This window comes from Salvelinus sp. IW2-2015, linkage group LG5 (genome assembly GCF_002910315.2).
Source record: "Salvelinus sp. IW2-2015 linkage group LG5, ASM291031v2, whole genome shotgun sequence".
NCBI lineage: Eukaryota > Metazoa > Chordata > Actinopteri > Salmoniformes > Salmonidae > Salvelinus > Salvelinus sp. IW2-2015.
In genome coordinates, this window is record NC_036844.1 from 21,636,300 (window position 1) to 21,653,322 (window position 17,023).

Below are 17,023 nucleotides of genomic sequence, written 5' to 3' on the forward strand. Positions count from 1 at the left end.
TCGAATACGCCAATGTCAGCAACAGTGCAGCCAGACCACTTGTACAGAAAACCATTGGAGATACTATGCACGCTTTAAAGCCAAGGATAACATCTGTTCTTCAGGTGTCCCCAAATGCTGCCCAATAACTAATGATGAACCTCTGAAGCGATCCGAACAATGACAAGGATCCCAAAAATACCTTCAAATTTGAAGCCATAAACTCCTAACAAAGCACAAAGTTCCTCCTTTCAATGCCGCAGATGTATATGGATATCCACAAAAGTAAAATCCCACAAATCTTACAGAAGCACTGTTAGAGGCAGGTTAACAGGTGAGTCACTAAATGACTGTATAGTGTTGTCCTGCCTAGGTAGTATTTTATGGTCCATCTCTCAACCAGCACTGAGTGACTGAGTGCTGTAATCTATTTCTGCTGAGCCACACAGAGAAGAGGAAGTGTCTTGGAGCGAGGATCCTGGGTGACAGTGTGTGACGACAGTGTGACACCAGCGTCTCAGCAGAACCAATTCCCCCAGTGAGTGAGTGAGTGAGAGAATCTAATCCGAACCTTAATCCAATGACCTGCAGCTCCTCTGTGGAGTAGGCACAGCAAACCAGGCAGTCTGGTCTAATCCAGCTATCTGCTGACCCTGACATATATTCTAACAGGCCCACAGCACAAGGTCTGGCACACTGACCAGCCCCAGAGGTAGAAGGTGAAAAGCAGGGAGGTGACATGGGGAATAATATATTTGGAGAAAGTTTGATTGCATTCCCCCAACACACACCCATAACCTTGATATCTTTACTAAAGATAAACACAGGTTTACAAATCGGAAACAAATTGCAGTCAGTACACAATTGGTTTTGATCCCATTAAATCTGGAATATTTGGCATTATATTTTTGGCTGCTCTATTTCTTGCATTAGGGTGCTTTTGATGAGTTAAGAGCCTGAGTTATATTACCAGTTCTCATTTGATTGGCAAAGAGAAACAGAGAGAGAAGTACAGGCCTCGAAGGGAAAACAGGACACACTGGCTGTTGGTCTCCCAGGGTTACTGGGTTAGAATTGGGTAAGAGGGCTAAGAAGTCTTAGCTTAGATGGATCCTTTAGCCCCTATAGTCTGAAGAGGATTAGAGAGAAATCTACATTCAACTTTCATATATCCTTTTGTTCCTTTTAGAAGAAGAAACATAAGTGAAAACGCAAAAACGGGTTTAAAACCTCTGGTATACTGTGACATAGGGGTCCACAGTCTCAGGCCCTAAGCCAACAAATGATGGAAATAGATCAATGAATTACCAAATCATCACAGACAGCTGGGCCTTTGGGGTTGAGCACTCCTGCTGTCTTGTGATCACAAAGGGGCAGTGACCTGAGTGTCTGATCACAGCACTGGCTTCTGGGTAGGCTAGGTTATGGTTTCTACCAGGCCAGTGTCTCTCTATTAGCTCCATGTCCACACCCCAGAGCCTTGTCTTTGATCTTTGGGCTCTCATGGCTGGTGGTCAAGATCAGAGGGAGAGGGAAACCCTGTGCACTTAAAACTGACATGACAATTGTTTGACCTTGATGGCTATGCCTAGCCAGCCGTAGGAGGATGGGCTGCCTCTCAAAATGTCTGAGTGGTGTACTACAAATCTGGTTTAAGGAGTTAGCAAGCTAACTTTGGTCAACTGAGTTCAACTCAGGATAGCCAGTGACACAATAGTAGTTAGCTTTTAGCCAGGTACATTTCTATGGCAATGAATCTTTCAGAACTAACCTCCTTCAGGGCAGGCTAACTCCACTTAGCCAGAATGAAGTGTCTGAGCCGCAAGTTGATGACCAATGAAATAAGATTCCCTCCCTATTGCAAATATTGCGTCATCATCCCCTTCATTTGAGGAAGACAACTGATTAAAAGGTGCAATATGCAGAAATCGCTCGCGCATTTCATGGTTGCTAAAAGTTTTTCCTATTTTCAGTTTGTGACAAAATAAGCAATGTTTAGTATAGAGAATCATTGTACCATCTAAACCGCTGTGAATTTATGCAGTATCTTTTCAATAACCCAGAATATTGTATTTTCAGCTGTTTGAAGCTGAAACAAAACTTAAGACTGGGAAGCATACCGCTTCTTAGACTTGCTTTCAATGAGAATGACAGATCTATAACTAACATTTCCTATGTGAATTTGGTAGGGTCCCCCAAAAAGTTACGTAATGCAGCTTTAAATATTTCATTCATCAAATGTTTGTGTAAAAAAAATAGTAACATTAAAATACCTATCACAGTACACATTTAGTAATGACAGGACTTCACGCACAGTAAAACTTTTGTATGACTTTATACAAGTATTTCCTCTATAGGAATGGGGGAAAAAGGTGCTCCTGCATTGATATGCACACCAAAGACGGCTTTAACGATACATAAGTTAATAAAAGAAAAGACAGACGGCACTTCTAATAGCCTATTTCACACCATAGCTTCCTGAATTTGCGCGAGAACTTTTCTTTCATGTTGATTTCAGCTAAAATAACAATGTGGCACTGACTCGGCCGTAGATTGATGGTTCAGTATTGTCTCAATGAAAGAGTTTGGCGTTCGACTAGCCATGTTTAACATGTACACGCAGTTACAAGCCTGCTAGAGTTAGCGACAGGCGGACGAGCAATATCCACCTTCCTAATATGGATGAAGCCTGAGCTGGAATGTGAAGCTATAGATAGGTAACTTCAGAAAGGCCAGAGTACATCTAGCTAGATTCGTAGTACACCACTCAGGTTCCTCTCAATGTTTTTAATCCAGCTTTTTCATAGGCTAGCTACTGTTGTAGCGCTAAATTTCTTATTTTGTCTTGGATAGTAAAATGGTAGAATTCTGAACATCGCTTAACCACCACCTTACTGGAACACGGTTTAAAAATGTAGCCAGTGAAAAGGCAAGAGTTTGGTTTTGTCTTGTTTGCGTTCTTTAAAAATCGTAAACTGCAACCTACACTGCATTACCACAGCCTTTCATGCTTGTAGTTAGCCTAATCTCAAATGATGCCACATTAGCATTGGAGTCCAGTGGGATTAAAGTGAGAAGGGCAATTAGCTGAGAGTGCTGAGACGATTGTGCTACTGACTGACCGTATGGTCAGAGACAGGTCAGAGCCCTGAAAACACAGCCTGGAGACTTACGACCAAGTAGGCCAACCAGGAAGTAGACTTACCAGGTAGTGACTGAAGACTAACTGATCTACAAATCACCTTGCATCCTAAAGATCTACTTATTATTATTATTTGTAGATCAGTCAGACAGTCACCATTCAGGCCAAATGATGTTATAAACTAACCTAGGAGGACACTCATTAAACCATATATCAGTAGTTACTGTATATATTGGTCTTTGCGCTTTGCTGTGTGGCCTGAACATTTATTCAGCACAGGGGGAAAAATGTGAATTATGTTTTCCAGAGAAGAACAGATCATAAAATGAGTTAGGACTATGAGGGTTCCGAGGGAGCTAACAAAAATATTATAAATGAACACAGGCAAGGTTTAGTTTAATATTTACCCAGGCATTTGATATCCGAATTGTCATTTGCACTGTAAGGTTACTGAAGCAGCCAAGGGTACATTCAGCAGGACGCAACATTTTGTTACGTTCAGACAGAGATACAGTATGTTAAGTAGAATAAACACGCCTCTCTGTTAGAACAAGGAATCACATCAGCTCTATTCATAGGATTTCTATCTGCAACGTTCCACACTGTTTGGTTACTGAACACAGACCCAATCTGAGCCAGGATAAACTCTGAAACAGTCCAATAGTATAAAGTCCTCTCCAGGAGTGAGGTCCAAAGAAATGCCAGACGTACACCAGAGAGAAGGACATTTAGTTTCTGGTGGGATCAAAGTGGGTGCCATGGTTACTCAGGGCCAAAGATAGTATTTTAAAAGGAATAATAATATTTTCCCTCAGTGACGGTTGGTCTCTGCATAGTAACACTAAGTCAATACTGAGTCGCCATAATATCCCAGTAGAAAATCTGTCATGTGGTCTTATTGCAGATATTGTGATTCGGTGTGCTAAAATGGGTAGTGGAATTATGGTTTAGTCTGGAAAGGGAGGGAATTTGTTATTTTAGCATGTTTCTTGTCATAAAAAAAAAAAAGAAATTACATTGGCTGTCTTCATGAATTACTTTATATTATAGTTGAGGAAAAGGAAATTACAACACACACACACACACACACAGAGGGAGATGTTAGCTTAAACCACTGAATTTAGAAACCTTCCAGACAAACAATAATCACACAGCATGTGTCATAAAACACCATCATGCCTCTGAGCCACAAAGCAGTAGGGTTGTTCCATCAAGTCGGTGCCTTTTGAGAAGTCGATTTTACAACAGTTTTACATTGTTATAAAGAGCACAAATTCAACGTCATAAAAAACAAGTTCCCAACTCAAGAGGTAAAATTTAATTTAAAAAAGGGCCTATTAATTACCAAATAAAGTAACAGGGTTGACCGTAACAGGGTTGACTGTAACAGGTTTGACGATTTCATCTTGAATCAGCCATGAATCCACTTGTGACAGGGGGAATGGAAGCTTGTTGTGTACAACAGGAAGTGGCAATTGAATGTAAGCGTCACAAAAAAAAAATGCAATTGTTAAAACATTTCTAGCCTGTCTATTTATGGGTAACAGGGTTGACATGTTATGCTCGAGCCGCTCAGTTTCCCACCACAAAACATCAGAAAATGGCCAAAAAGAGTAGTACCAGCTCACCTGCTTTCACACTATTATTTGACTATTAGATGTTCAATGTTCCTTTCGAAAGACATTTTAAAAAGGAATACTTTCCCTATATTAAAACAAGAGTTCAGTTCAAGTAACAGGGTTGACCTTAAAATGACACTCAGATGTAAATGAATCCCTAATCAGATTATTATTTATTTCATCTTCAGGAATTACTTTGTCAAAGCAATACAATAACTAGGGCTTTACAATTATGGTGAAAATTTTAGCAAGTCATTATTCATATAGAAAATCAGATTTATTGAAATCTCCATGTGGTCTATATTAAAGGGCACTTCATTTAATATGACAGGCTTTTAATATTGCTGCACAATTTCTACTTACAATGTCAAAAGGATGCAAAAGGCACTATTTTCGTGGAATGACCCAGTAGTGTAAACATTTGTGTGTGTGTGTGGGGGGAGGGGGGGGGGGTCTTAAAAATAAAATTATAAATTCAGAGGTCAAATGATCTCCTCTTTCCCAGAAACAATATGGTTACTTGGATGTCTCTTGCCTTGCATAAACTTCCCAGATGTTGGCTGTGAATCTTACAAGTCCTATCTACAGTATGCTTAAGACAAGTTATATGACCAAAAGTATGTGGACAACAGCTCGTCTAACATCTCATTCTAAAATCATGGTCATTAATATGGAGTTGGTCCCCCCTTTGCTGCTATAACAGCCTCCACTCTTCTGGGAAGGCTTTCCACAGTGCTCCCGAGTGGCACAGTGGTCTAAGGCACTGCATCTCAGTCCTAGAGGCGTCACTACAGACCCTGGTTCGATTCCAGGCTGTATCACAACTGGCCGTGATTGGGAGTCCCATAGGGCGGCACACAATTGGCTCAGCGTCGTCCGGGATAGGGTTTGGCAGGCCATCATTGTAAATAAGAATTTCTTCTTAACTGACTTGCCTAGTTAAATAAAGGTCAAATAAATAAAAGCCTTTCCACTTGGAACATTGCTGCCGGGACTTGCTTCCATTCAGCCACAAGAGCATTAGTGAGGGTGGGCACTGATGTTGGGCGATTAGACCTGGCTCGCAGTCTGTGTTCCAATTCATCCCAAAGGTGTTTGATAGGGTTGACGTCAGGGCTCTGTGCAGGCCAGTCAAGTTCTTCTTCACTGATCTCGACAAACCATTTCCGTATGGACCTCGTTTTGTGCATGGGGGCATTGTCATGCTGAAACAGGAAAGTGCCTTCCCCAAACTGTTGCCACAAAGTTGGAATCACAGAATCGTCTAGAATGTCATTGTATGCTGTAGCGTTAAGATTTCCCTTCACTGGAACTGGCTCGAACCAGGAAAAAACAGCCCCAGACCATTATTGACCAGGGCAGCTCTAGCAGGGCAGAAATTTCACACACTGACTTGTTGGAAAGGCATCCTATGACGATGCCACGTTGAAAGTCACTGGGCTCTTCAGTAAGGTCATTCTACTGCCAATGTTTGTCTATGGAGATTGCATGGCTGTGTTCTCAATTGTATACACCTGTCAGCAACGGGTGTGGCTGAAATACCCCTTCAAATGAGTGAATTTGGCTATCCACATACTTTTGAATATATAATGTATATACACTGTTTCTAATAAACAGGTAGATGCTTCATCTATGTGCTCCATCTCCACACCCCAGCAGTAGTCGAGCATTATAGTGCCAATAAAAATTGAATAAGTCTTTGTTTTGTTTGCGTAATCAGAGTTATTTTTACATGACCTTTCCCCTGGAAAGGAGGCAAGAGAGTCATAGGTGACAGTTGAGTTGAACTAGTGAGAGAGAGAAAGCCATGCCAAATCCTAACAAAAAAATGTGTGTGACTAACATTGATCTTCCAACAGAGAGAGACAGAGAGAGAGAGAGAGCAACATAGACAGACAAGACAAATAGAAACAAAGGTGGTAAGGAAACAAGAGAAATGCACTGAAATATATCTTACATTATTAGCATGTATGGGTTTTAAGATGATTCTGGGTGTTATGATAATGTACTGTTCTCTTTGCTGGATCCTTGCTTGGCTCAGGAGCTCTGTGCTCCGAGTATTAATCAACCCATAATTACAGAGGCAAGGCTGGTTGTCAGGGTGACCAAAGTGAAACTCTTCAATGTTTTTTCTCCTCATTACATGTCTCAGTTCTGGCTGATCCCTGTTTTCTCCTTCTCACTCTTTCTCTCACTACATATTATTACATGGTGTCAACAGATATTACTGTGCATGGAAATGGGATAAAGATTAAAGGAATGTAACCAAAAAAACAATACCACATCACATTAAAGCAATAGTAATTTGCCATATTTTCAATGCCTCTCAAAACAGACTGATCTAAAAGCTATGGCGCACTTTGATTGAGGATATTACAGGGCCATATAGAGGTCAACTGAATCCTCTTGTAGTCTATCTACATCAATTGAATGCAATAGATAATGGAAAAAGAATTGTCATTCATATTTTGACAGAGGAAAACCTCTTGATCACGGACAGATGGAGTGCCAGACAGTGTTTCAGCTCTGTGTAGGAACACAAACATTAACTCTGGGACTAATGAATAGTCATCTACTGTATTATTAGGAAACCGAGAGGGTCTGAAGCACCTCTTTAGAGTTGTACCTCTCCATACTCCAGCATTGTTGTGTCTGCACTGCCCACAAAGCCTTGAATGCATATGAATGGAGCCCTGTCAATCAGACCCACATAGACAACATGGACAGATGAAAGAGAGGTAGGGTTTGTTTGGCTTGTGATGAAAAAGTCACCCTAGACAATACCCTGCTATTGACCCATCTGTGTTTGTCCCGTTACTCACAAACACACACATACACCCACCAGTGGCAGTCGTGCCGTCTAAGATGAGGATGATTATATATATATTTTTTTTTTATGAGCATGGTCTTATTTCTATTACAGCATATTGATTGACTGTCATTAGTTTTCCCATTCACCCAGCTCAATGTAAGACCATTAGGTTTAGTCTACTACATGATACTGTAATTTTCCCATCTACCCATCATGACGATGCTACAACCTTGCCTATGAATGGATGTTTACAACGTAGGTGCACAGGTCGAGAGAAAAGATATAGTAATCAAGGTGGCAGACAGTGACACATTCAATAACGCTTTGCACCCTCTTGCCTGCATCTAGCTGATCTAGGGTGTAATCATTAGTCCAACTGTTCCAAACATGAGTATCTATTGGATCCATTTGATTCCATTTAAGAAACGTTCTTCAACAGAATCGGCGGATTGAATACACTCCTGACCACACAAAAACAATTATCTTTCACAGCAGCCACATACAAACAGCATGATCACTTTGCTCATTGTAATCAATGTTCCATCTAAGCTGCGCGCAGGCGAGCAATGGCTCCAAGACTGCCGTGCAGAAATATCAGCCCACTCAGAGAAGCACAACATTGAATTTTACTCAACTTTTTAAGAGTTCCCCCTGTTAGTTAACACTACAAATGTTTCCCTTTACTGTGCAATTGTGATCGGATCAACACAATATAAGCCACTTTCAATGCAACATACCGAAACAAAACAAAATATGCAAGAGATTTTGCTATAGGCAGAATGCTTTGGAGTTGGATTCTATTGCACACAACTCAGCCCGTACTCTACACAGACCGGTGCGGAATAACCAATCAGAGCTGCAGTAGGCCTATATGCAAATAGACCATTGCCATATATGGATCTATGCCATTTACCTTGAACTGGACTGTGCTTACAGCTGTGGTCCTGAGTAGATGCGCTTGTTCTGGTATCAAAGCAAGAGCGGCATGTAGCCACGCGTGCACATTTTGTTCATATCCTAAACTAGTTAGTGAGTTATTAGCCCAGTTATAGATCTTTTTGTCATCAGTAATAGGGGAGTGATTGCTTCCTACAAGACCACAAATTGTGTACAATTCTTTGAAAAACTAGTCAGTTAAAGAGCTTTTTTTTGTCTTAACTTCTTTGGGATAGGGGGCGGTATTTTCACGTCCGGATGAAAAGCGTGCCCAAAGTAAACTGCCTGTCACTCAGGCCCAGAAGCTAGGATATGCATATAATTGGTAGATTTATATAGAAAACACTCTAAAGTTTCTAGAACTGTTACAATTATGTCTGTGAGTATAACAGAACTGATATGGCAGGCAAAACCCTGAGGACAAACAACCCCCCCCCCCAAAAAAAAAGAACAAAAATCACCTTACCCCTGTTTTCAATGGCTAGTACTATAATTATAAGCCCAAGTCCTCCCAAATTGCAGTTCCTAGGGCTTCCACTAGATGTCAACAGTCTTTAGAAAGAGTTTCAGGCTGGTTTTTGGAAAAATGACCCAGAAATTGTAGTTTTTCTAGGTGGCTCCCATTTTGGCTGTAGTGTTTCTAAGCGCGTGGAGGAAAGCGTGTTCTTTCTTATTTATCTCTGGTAATGAACATACTATTCTCCGTCTTAAATTGTATAGTTTATTTGCGTATTAGGATACCTAAGGTTTGATTAAAAACGTTGTTTGACTTGTTAGGAAAAGTTTATTAGTAACGTTTGGGATTAATTTTGTATGCATTTTGATGGAGGTAATCTGAGTCGATTATTGACTGAAGCAAATAGGCAGAGGGTGGCATAATCTGTCAAATTCTCTGTAATAATGGTATGGGAATAAAAATGCATTTTATTTAGTAAAGTTGTTTAGTATTAGGTAGCATTGCCAATAAATTGTTTAACTTGGGTCAAATGTTTTGGGTAGCCTTCCACAAGCTTCCCACAATAAATTGGGGGAATTTTGGCCTAATCCTCCTGACAGAGCTGGTGTAACTGAGTCAGGTTTGTAGGCCTCCTTGCTCACACATGCTTTTTCAGTTCTGCCCACACATTTTCTATAGGATGAGGTCAGGGCTTTGTGTGCAATCCTCCTGACAGAGCTGGTAACTGAGTCAGGTTTGTAGGCCTCCTTGCTCACACATGCTTTTTCAGTTCTGCACGCACACTTTTCTATAGGATTGAGGTCAGGGCTTTGTGATGGCACTCAAATACCTTAAGAGCTTTATTAGTTGTGCTCCTTGCCCCTTTTCAAGTGTGCCAACATTTTTGGGATAGAGGTGTATGGCCCTTCAAATGGTGGTCCTTGCCAAGTTAAGTTGGCGGTCATTGTCATGAGCCATTTGTGACCAAGCGTTTAACTTCTGAATGATGTCTTGTGAGATGTTTGCTTCAATATACGCAATCATTTTCTTTGCTCATGATGCCATCTGATTTTGTTGAAGTGCACCAGTCCGCCTCCTGCAGCAAAGCACCCACAACATTATGCTAGCCACCCACGTGCTTCACGGTTGGGAGATGTTCTTGGGCTTGCAAGCCTCCCCCTTTCTCCTCCAAAAATAACAATAGTCATTATGGCGAAAACAGTTCTATTTTTTGTTTCATCAGACGCGAGAGGACATTACTTCAAAAAAGTACGAATCTTTTGTCCCCATGTGCAGGTTGCCAAACCGTAGTCTGGCTTTTTTATGGCGGTTTTGGAGCAGTGGCTTCTTTCTTGCTGAGCTGCCATTTCAGGTTTTGTTCGATAAAGACTCGTGTTTAACTGTGGATTATAGAAACTTTTGTACCCGTTCCTCCAGCATTTCACAAGGTCCTTTGCTGTCGTTTCTGGCATTGATTTGCACTTTCGCGACCCAAAAGTATGCTTAATTGTAAGGACACAGAACGCGTCTCCTTCCTGAACGGTTAATGACGGCTGCGGTAGGTCCGCATGGTGTTTATACTAAGTTACTATTGTTTTACAGATGAAAGTGGTACCTTCAGGGCGTTTGGAAATTGCTCCCAAAGGATGAACCAGACTTGTGGAGGTCATTACAATTTCTTGTGGTTCTGAGTCTTTGGGTGATATCTTTTTGATTTTTCCCATGATGTCAAAGCAAAGGAGGACTGAGTTTGAAGTAGGTCTTGAAATTACAGTCCCACAGGTACACCTCCAATTGACTCAAATGATGTCAATTATCCTATCAGAAGCTTCTTAAGCCATAACATCATTTTCTGGAATTTTCCAAGCTGTTTAAAGGCACAGTCAACTTAGTGTATGTAAACTTCTGACCCACTGGACTTGTGATACAGTGAATTATAAGTGAAATAATCTGTCTGTAAACAATTGTTGGAGAAATGACTTGTGTCATGCACAAAGTAGATGCAAAACTTGCCAAAATCATAGTTTGTTAACAAGACATTTGTTGAGTTGTTGAAAAACAAGTTTTAATGGACTACAACCTAAGTGTATGTAAACTTCGACTTCAACTGTATATCCTACCAACGAGACATTAAAAACTGTAATATTTTATGTTTCACTGAGTCGTGGCTGAACAACAACATTAAGAAGATACATCTGATGGGTTATACACTCTATCGACAGTACAGAACACCAGCCTTTGGTAAGACACGGGGCGAGTGCCTACGCATATTTGTAAGCAATAGCTGGTGCACAATATCTAAGGAAGTCTCAGGGTTTTAATCGCCTGAGGTAGAGTATCTCATGATAAGCTGTAGACCACACTATCTACATAGAGAGTTCATCTGTATTTTTCGTAGCCGTCTACATACCACCACAGACAGAGGCTGGCACTAAATCCACACTCATTGAGCTATAATCCGCCATAAGCAAACAGGAAAATGCTCATCCAGAGGTGGCGCTCCTAGTGGCCGGGGACTTTAATACAGGGAAACTTAAATCGGTTTTACCTCATTTCTATCAGATAAATGTGCAACCAGAGAGAAAAAAAAAATTGACCACTAACTCCACACACAGAGACACGTACAAAGTTCTCCCTCCATTTGGCAAATCTGACCATAACTCTATCCTCCTGATTCCTGCTTACAAGCAAAAATTGACTGCACGGCCAGGCACAACTCCAACACCATCATTAAGTTTGCTGATGACACAACAGTGGTAGGCCTGATCACCGACAACGATGAGACAGCCTATAGGGAGGAGGTCAGAGACCTGACCGTGTGGTGCAAAGACAACAACCTCTCCCTAAATGTGATCAGGACAAAGGAGATGATTGTGGACGACAGGAAAAGGAGGACCGAGGACGCCCTCATTCTCATCGACAGGGCTGTTGAGAGCTTCAAGTTCCTTGGCATCCACATCACCAAAAAACTAACATGGTCCAAGCACACCAAGACAGTCATGAAGAGGGCACGACAAAACCTATTCCCCCTCAGGAGACTGAAAATACTTGGCATGGGTCCTCAGATCCTCAAAAGGTTCTACAGCTGCACCATCGAGAGCATCCTGACGCGTTGCATCACTGCCTGGTATGGCAACTGCTCGGCCTCCGACCGCAAGGCACTAGAGGGTAGTGTGTATGGCCCAGTACATCACAGGGGCCAAGCTTCCTGCCATCCAGGACCTCTATACCAGGTGGTGTCAGAGGAAGGCCCTAAAAATTGTCAAAGACTCCAGCCACCCTGGTCATAGACTGTTCTCTCTGTTACCGCACGGCAAGCGGTACCGGAGCGCCAAGTCTAGGTCCAAGAGGCTTCTAAACAGCTTCTACCCCCAAGCTATAAGACTCCTGAACAGCTAATCAAATGACTCTGTACCGGTACGCCCTGTATATAGCCCAACTTTTGTTATTTACTGCTCTGGACAGTTCTGACCTAGAATATGTGGACACCTACAAATACCTAGGGTGTCTGGTTAGACTGTAAACTCTCCTTCCAGACTCACATTAAGCATCTCCAATCCAAAATGAAATCTAGAATCGGCTTCCCATTTCGCAACAAAGCCTCCTTCACTCATGCTGCCAAACATACCCTCGTAAAACTGACTATCCTACCGATCCTCGACTTCGCCGATGTCATTTACAAAATAGCCCCCAACACTCTACTCAGCAAACTGGATGTAGTCTATCACAGTGCCATCCGTTTTAGCACCAAAGCCCCATATACTAACCACCACTGCGACCTGTATGCTCTCGTTGGCTGGCCCTCACTACATATCCGTCGCCAAACCCACTGGCTCCAGGTTATCTATAAGTCTTTGCTAGGTAAAGCTCCGCCTTATCTCAGGTCACTGGTCACCATAGCAACACCCACCCGTAGCAAGCGCTCCAGCAGGTATATTGCACTGTTCATCCCCAAAGCCAACACTTCCTTTGGCCGCCTTTCCTTACAGTTCTCTGCTGCCAATGACTGGAACGAATTGCAAAAATCTCTGAAGCTGGAGTCTTATATCTCCCTCTCTAACTTTAAGCATCAGCTGTCAGAGCAGCTTACCAATCACTGTACCTGTACATAACCAATCTGTAAATAGCACACCCAACTACCTCATCATCCCCATATTATTACTTACCCTCTTGTTCTTTTGCACCCCTGTATCTCTACTTGCACATCATCATCTGCACATCTATCACTCCAGTATTAATGCTGAATTGTAATTATTTTCACCTCTATGGTCTATTTATTGCCTACCTCCCTACATTTGCACACACTGTACATAGATTTTTAAATTTTTATTTTCTTTTGTGTTATTGACTGTACGTTTGTTTATGTGCAACTCTGTTGTTGTTTTTGTTGCACTGCTTTGCTTTATCTTGGCCAGGTCGCAGTTGTAAATGAGAACTTGTTCTCAACTGGCCTACCTGGTTAAATAAAGGTTAAATTAAATAAATAAAAACAAATAATTAAAGAGTAGCAGTTTCTTTTTTTTTTCTTTTTATTATTATTATTTTTTAATCGCTTATTTTTTAGGGATTTTCTTAAAACTGCATTGTTGGTTAAAGGCTTGTAAAGTAAGCATTTCACTATAAGGTCTACACAGGTTGTATTTGGGCGCATGTGACAAATAAAATTTGATTTGACACGGCCCACCGGTCATATTTGAAGTCCGGTGGTCATCTTGTACTGTATATCCAGATTTGTCCTCAGTGTTCGTTTTTTAAGCCTAATCAACCCAACATGGTGTTACTGCTAGAGGGATTTTGATCTCCACACCACTTACTTGTAACCTTATTAACTCAGGACATTCAAGTCTACAATAAAACCTAAACATAATTCTTTCCACTGTCATACTCTCAGTGCTGTCTATAATTCACTGCACATCATGTTAACCTCAAGCTGTGTGAAACAATTGATATAGTACAGTCCAGCAGTAGAGAGAGCACAGGAAGAACAGAGAAGGGCTTAGCTGTCTCGAAATGCATGCAAAGACAAGGAAAGTAATGCCTCCCTAGACAGCCATACTATTAACATATACAAATCCACCTACCACAAATACAGACTTTATCTGAGCAGCAGCTGTTGCTCTGGTTGACCGTGCATGTGTGTGTGTGTGTGTTGTGTGTGTGTGTGTGTGTGTGGTGGTGTGTGTGTGTGTGTGTGTGTGTGTGTGTTGTGGTGTGTTGTGTGTGTGTGTGTGTGTGTGTGTGTGTGTGTGTGGTGTGTGTGTCGTGTGTGTGTGTGTGAACCAATCTTCAAGCGCCAGCTCCACTCTTGTCCTGGTCATATGTGGCTCCTTCCAGTCTGCACATTCACTTAGAGCCCACAGCAGCAGCAATGTTAGTCTGGGAAAGGAGAGGCTAAGATATCCAGGACTGAGGCCAGGAATGAGGCTTGGGACTGAAGCTTTGACTAGAGTTGTAGCCTACTCACAGGGAGCTGTGTCTAGGTTAGCTCCCCCTGTCTAACGCCTCCTTAGGCAGCCAGGCAGAGAGCCGGTAGCCCTTGTCTCTCAGCCGAGTCGCTCCTCTTTCCCGGTCTTTCCTCTCTCCTCCCCCCACTAAGAACAGGCTGTGCTGACCGTCCAGGAATCCACACCACACTAACCCTCTCCCTTCCCCCTTGGGTCGGTTCCTACCTCGAGTGTAGCCTCTTGCTGGCCAGATCCTGGTCAACAGTGTTAGCAGACTGAGCCATGGGCAGCCTCCTCCAGTAGCTAACCCTTCACAAATATTTCCTCCAGCTGCTCAATACTTCCCAGTGCTGCAACTGCGTCCTTCCCAGCAGACCTCTCTACCTCTCTCTCTCTCCTTCCCTCTCTCTCAGCACAGAAATGGCAGCTGCTGAGGAAGTGAGGTATTGTGCAAATAAATCCATATAAGGCAAGCCCCTCCCCTGTTGCTGACATCACAGAGCAGAGAGTGATGCATGTTTGGTGTGAGTATGAGGGAGGGAGGGAACAAGCAGGGCTGCTGACTGCAGAAGGGGAAATCCCAAAGTCTCTGTCTGATACATAGGTCACACACATACACACTTATGGGCACACACACTCACATGAATGCACGCACGCACGCACACACACACACAGAGGCTATTTTTCTCACTTTTCTCTTTGTTCTCTTTCTCTGTCTTACTGTATGCTGAGCGCTAGCGTTTTTCTGGTCTCTTCAAAGCACATAGCTCCACCTGGGTTTTTCCCACAGGGTCCCTTCCCCAATTTGGCTTGCATCTATCCTTTTCCAGCTTCCTTTTCTCGCTATCTTTTCACATGTTAAATTTAATTGTTTCCCCACATCATATAAAATAATTTCAGGTTATTTTCCTTTTAACTGTCATTATCTCTTGAGAAACATGTCAATAGACAAGTTACACTAACGTAATCACTGCTTACTGAGTTGTCAGTCTGTGTTTATGGCAGGGTAGTGACAAGTATGTATGCATTTATTTGTATTTTTTATTTAACTAGGCCAGTGAGTTAAGAACAAATTCTTATTTACAATAACTGCCTACCGGGAAACAGTGGGTTAACTGCCAGAATCTTACCTTGTCAGCTCAGGGATTCAATCTCACAACTTTGCGGTTACTGGCCCATTGCTCTAACCACTAGGCTACCTGCCGCATTATGGCAGCCCCCTAACTGCAAAAAAGATGCAGAAAAGCTAATCCATGCTTTGTCACTTCTAGATTTGACTCCTGCAATGCTCTACTCTCCGGCTAACTGGATAAAGCACCAAATTAACTTCAGTTAGTGCTAAATACGGCTGCCAGAATCTTGACTAGAGCTAAAATATTTGATCATATTACTCCAGTGCTAGCCTCTCTACACTGGCTTGCTGATAAGACTAAGGCTGATTCCAAGGTTTTATTGCTAACCTACAAAGCATTACATGGACTTGCTCCTACCTATCTCTCTGATTTGGTCCTGCCGTACATAGCTACACGCACGCTACACTGCAGTCACAAGACGCAGGCCTCCTAATTGTTCCTAGAATTTCTTAGCAAACAGCTGGAGGCAGAGCTTTCTGCTATAGAACTCAAGTTTTATGGAATGGTCTGCCGATCCATGTGAGAGATGCAGCCTCGGTCTCAACCTTTAAGTCTTTACTGAAGACTCATCTCTTCAGTAGATCCTATGATTGAGTGTAGTCTGGCCCAGGGGTGTGAAGGTGAAGGGCAAGGCACTGGAGTGAAGAACGGGCATTGCTGTCTCTGCCTGGCTGGCTCCCTTCTCTCCCCTGAGATTCTCTGTTGCTGACCCTATTACGGGGGCTGAGTCACTGGCTTAGTAGTGCTCTCCCAGGACATCCCTAAGAGGGGTGTGTCACATCGTACCAAGCTTTTTCACAATACTCGACTTGAGTGGGTTGAGTCACTGACATGATCTTCCTGTCCGGTTTTGCGCCCCCTCGGGCTCGTGCAGTGAGGGAGATCTTTGTGGGCTATACTCAGCCTTGTCTCAGGTTAGTACGCTGGTGGTTTGTTGGTATTCCTCTAGTGGTGTGGGGGTTGTGCTTTGGAAAAGTGGGTGGGATTATATCCTGCCTGTTTGGTCCTGTCTAGGGGTATCATCGGACGGGGCCACAGTGCCCCCGACCCCCGTCTCAGTCTATGCTGCAATAGTCTATGTGCCAGGGGGCAAGGGTCAGTCTGTCCTATCTGGTGTATTTCTCTTGTCTTATCTAGTGTCCTGTGTGAACTTAAGTATGCTCCCTCTAATTATCCCATCTCTCTTTCTCTGCTCATGCAGGACCTGAGCCCTAGGACCATGCCTCAGGAGTACCTGGCTGTCCCCATCCCCAGTCCACCTGGTCGTGCTGCTGATCCAGTTTCTGCTGTTTTGCCTGTGGCGATGGAACCCTGACTTGTTCACCGGACGTGCTACCTTGTTGTGCTGCTGCTCCAGTTTCAACTGGTCTGATGCGGCTACATAACTGACCTGTTCACCGGACTTGCTACATGCTGTTATCAACCCTCTCTCTCCCTCTCTCTCTCTCCTTCTCTACCGCACCTGCTGTCGTAACCTCTGAATTCTCGGCTATGAAAAGCCAACTGACATTTTCTCCTGAGG

General features: G+C 42.8%; 1 protein-coding gene across 2 annotated transcripts in view; it reads right to left on the bottom strand.

Annotated features, from left to right (window-relative positions):
* LOC111964046 (G-protein-signaling modulator 1) overlaps positions 1–14,788 on the bottom strand; it is a 57,946-nt gene extending 43,158 nt beyond the window's left edge. For both annotated transcript variants that reach the window (XM_023987718.2, XM_023987719.2), the window contains exon 1: positions 14,594–14,788. In XM_023987718.2, coding sequence (XP_023843486.1) covers positions 14,594–14,652 — 59 coding nt within the window. In that variant the 5' untranslated portion in view covers positions 14,653–14,788. The remainder of the gene's footprint in view (positions 1–14,593) is intronic.
* Positions 14,789–17,023: the final 2,235 nt, after the last annotated feature.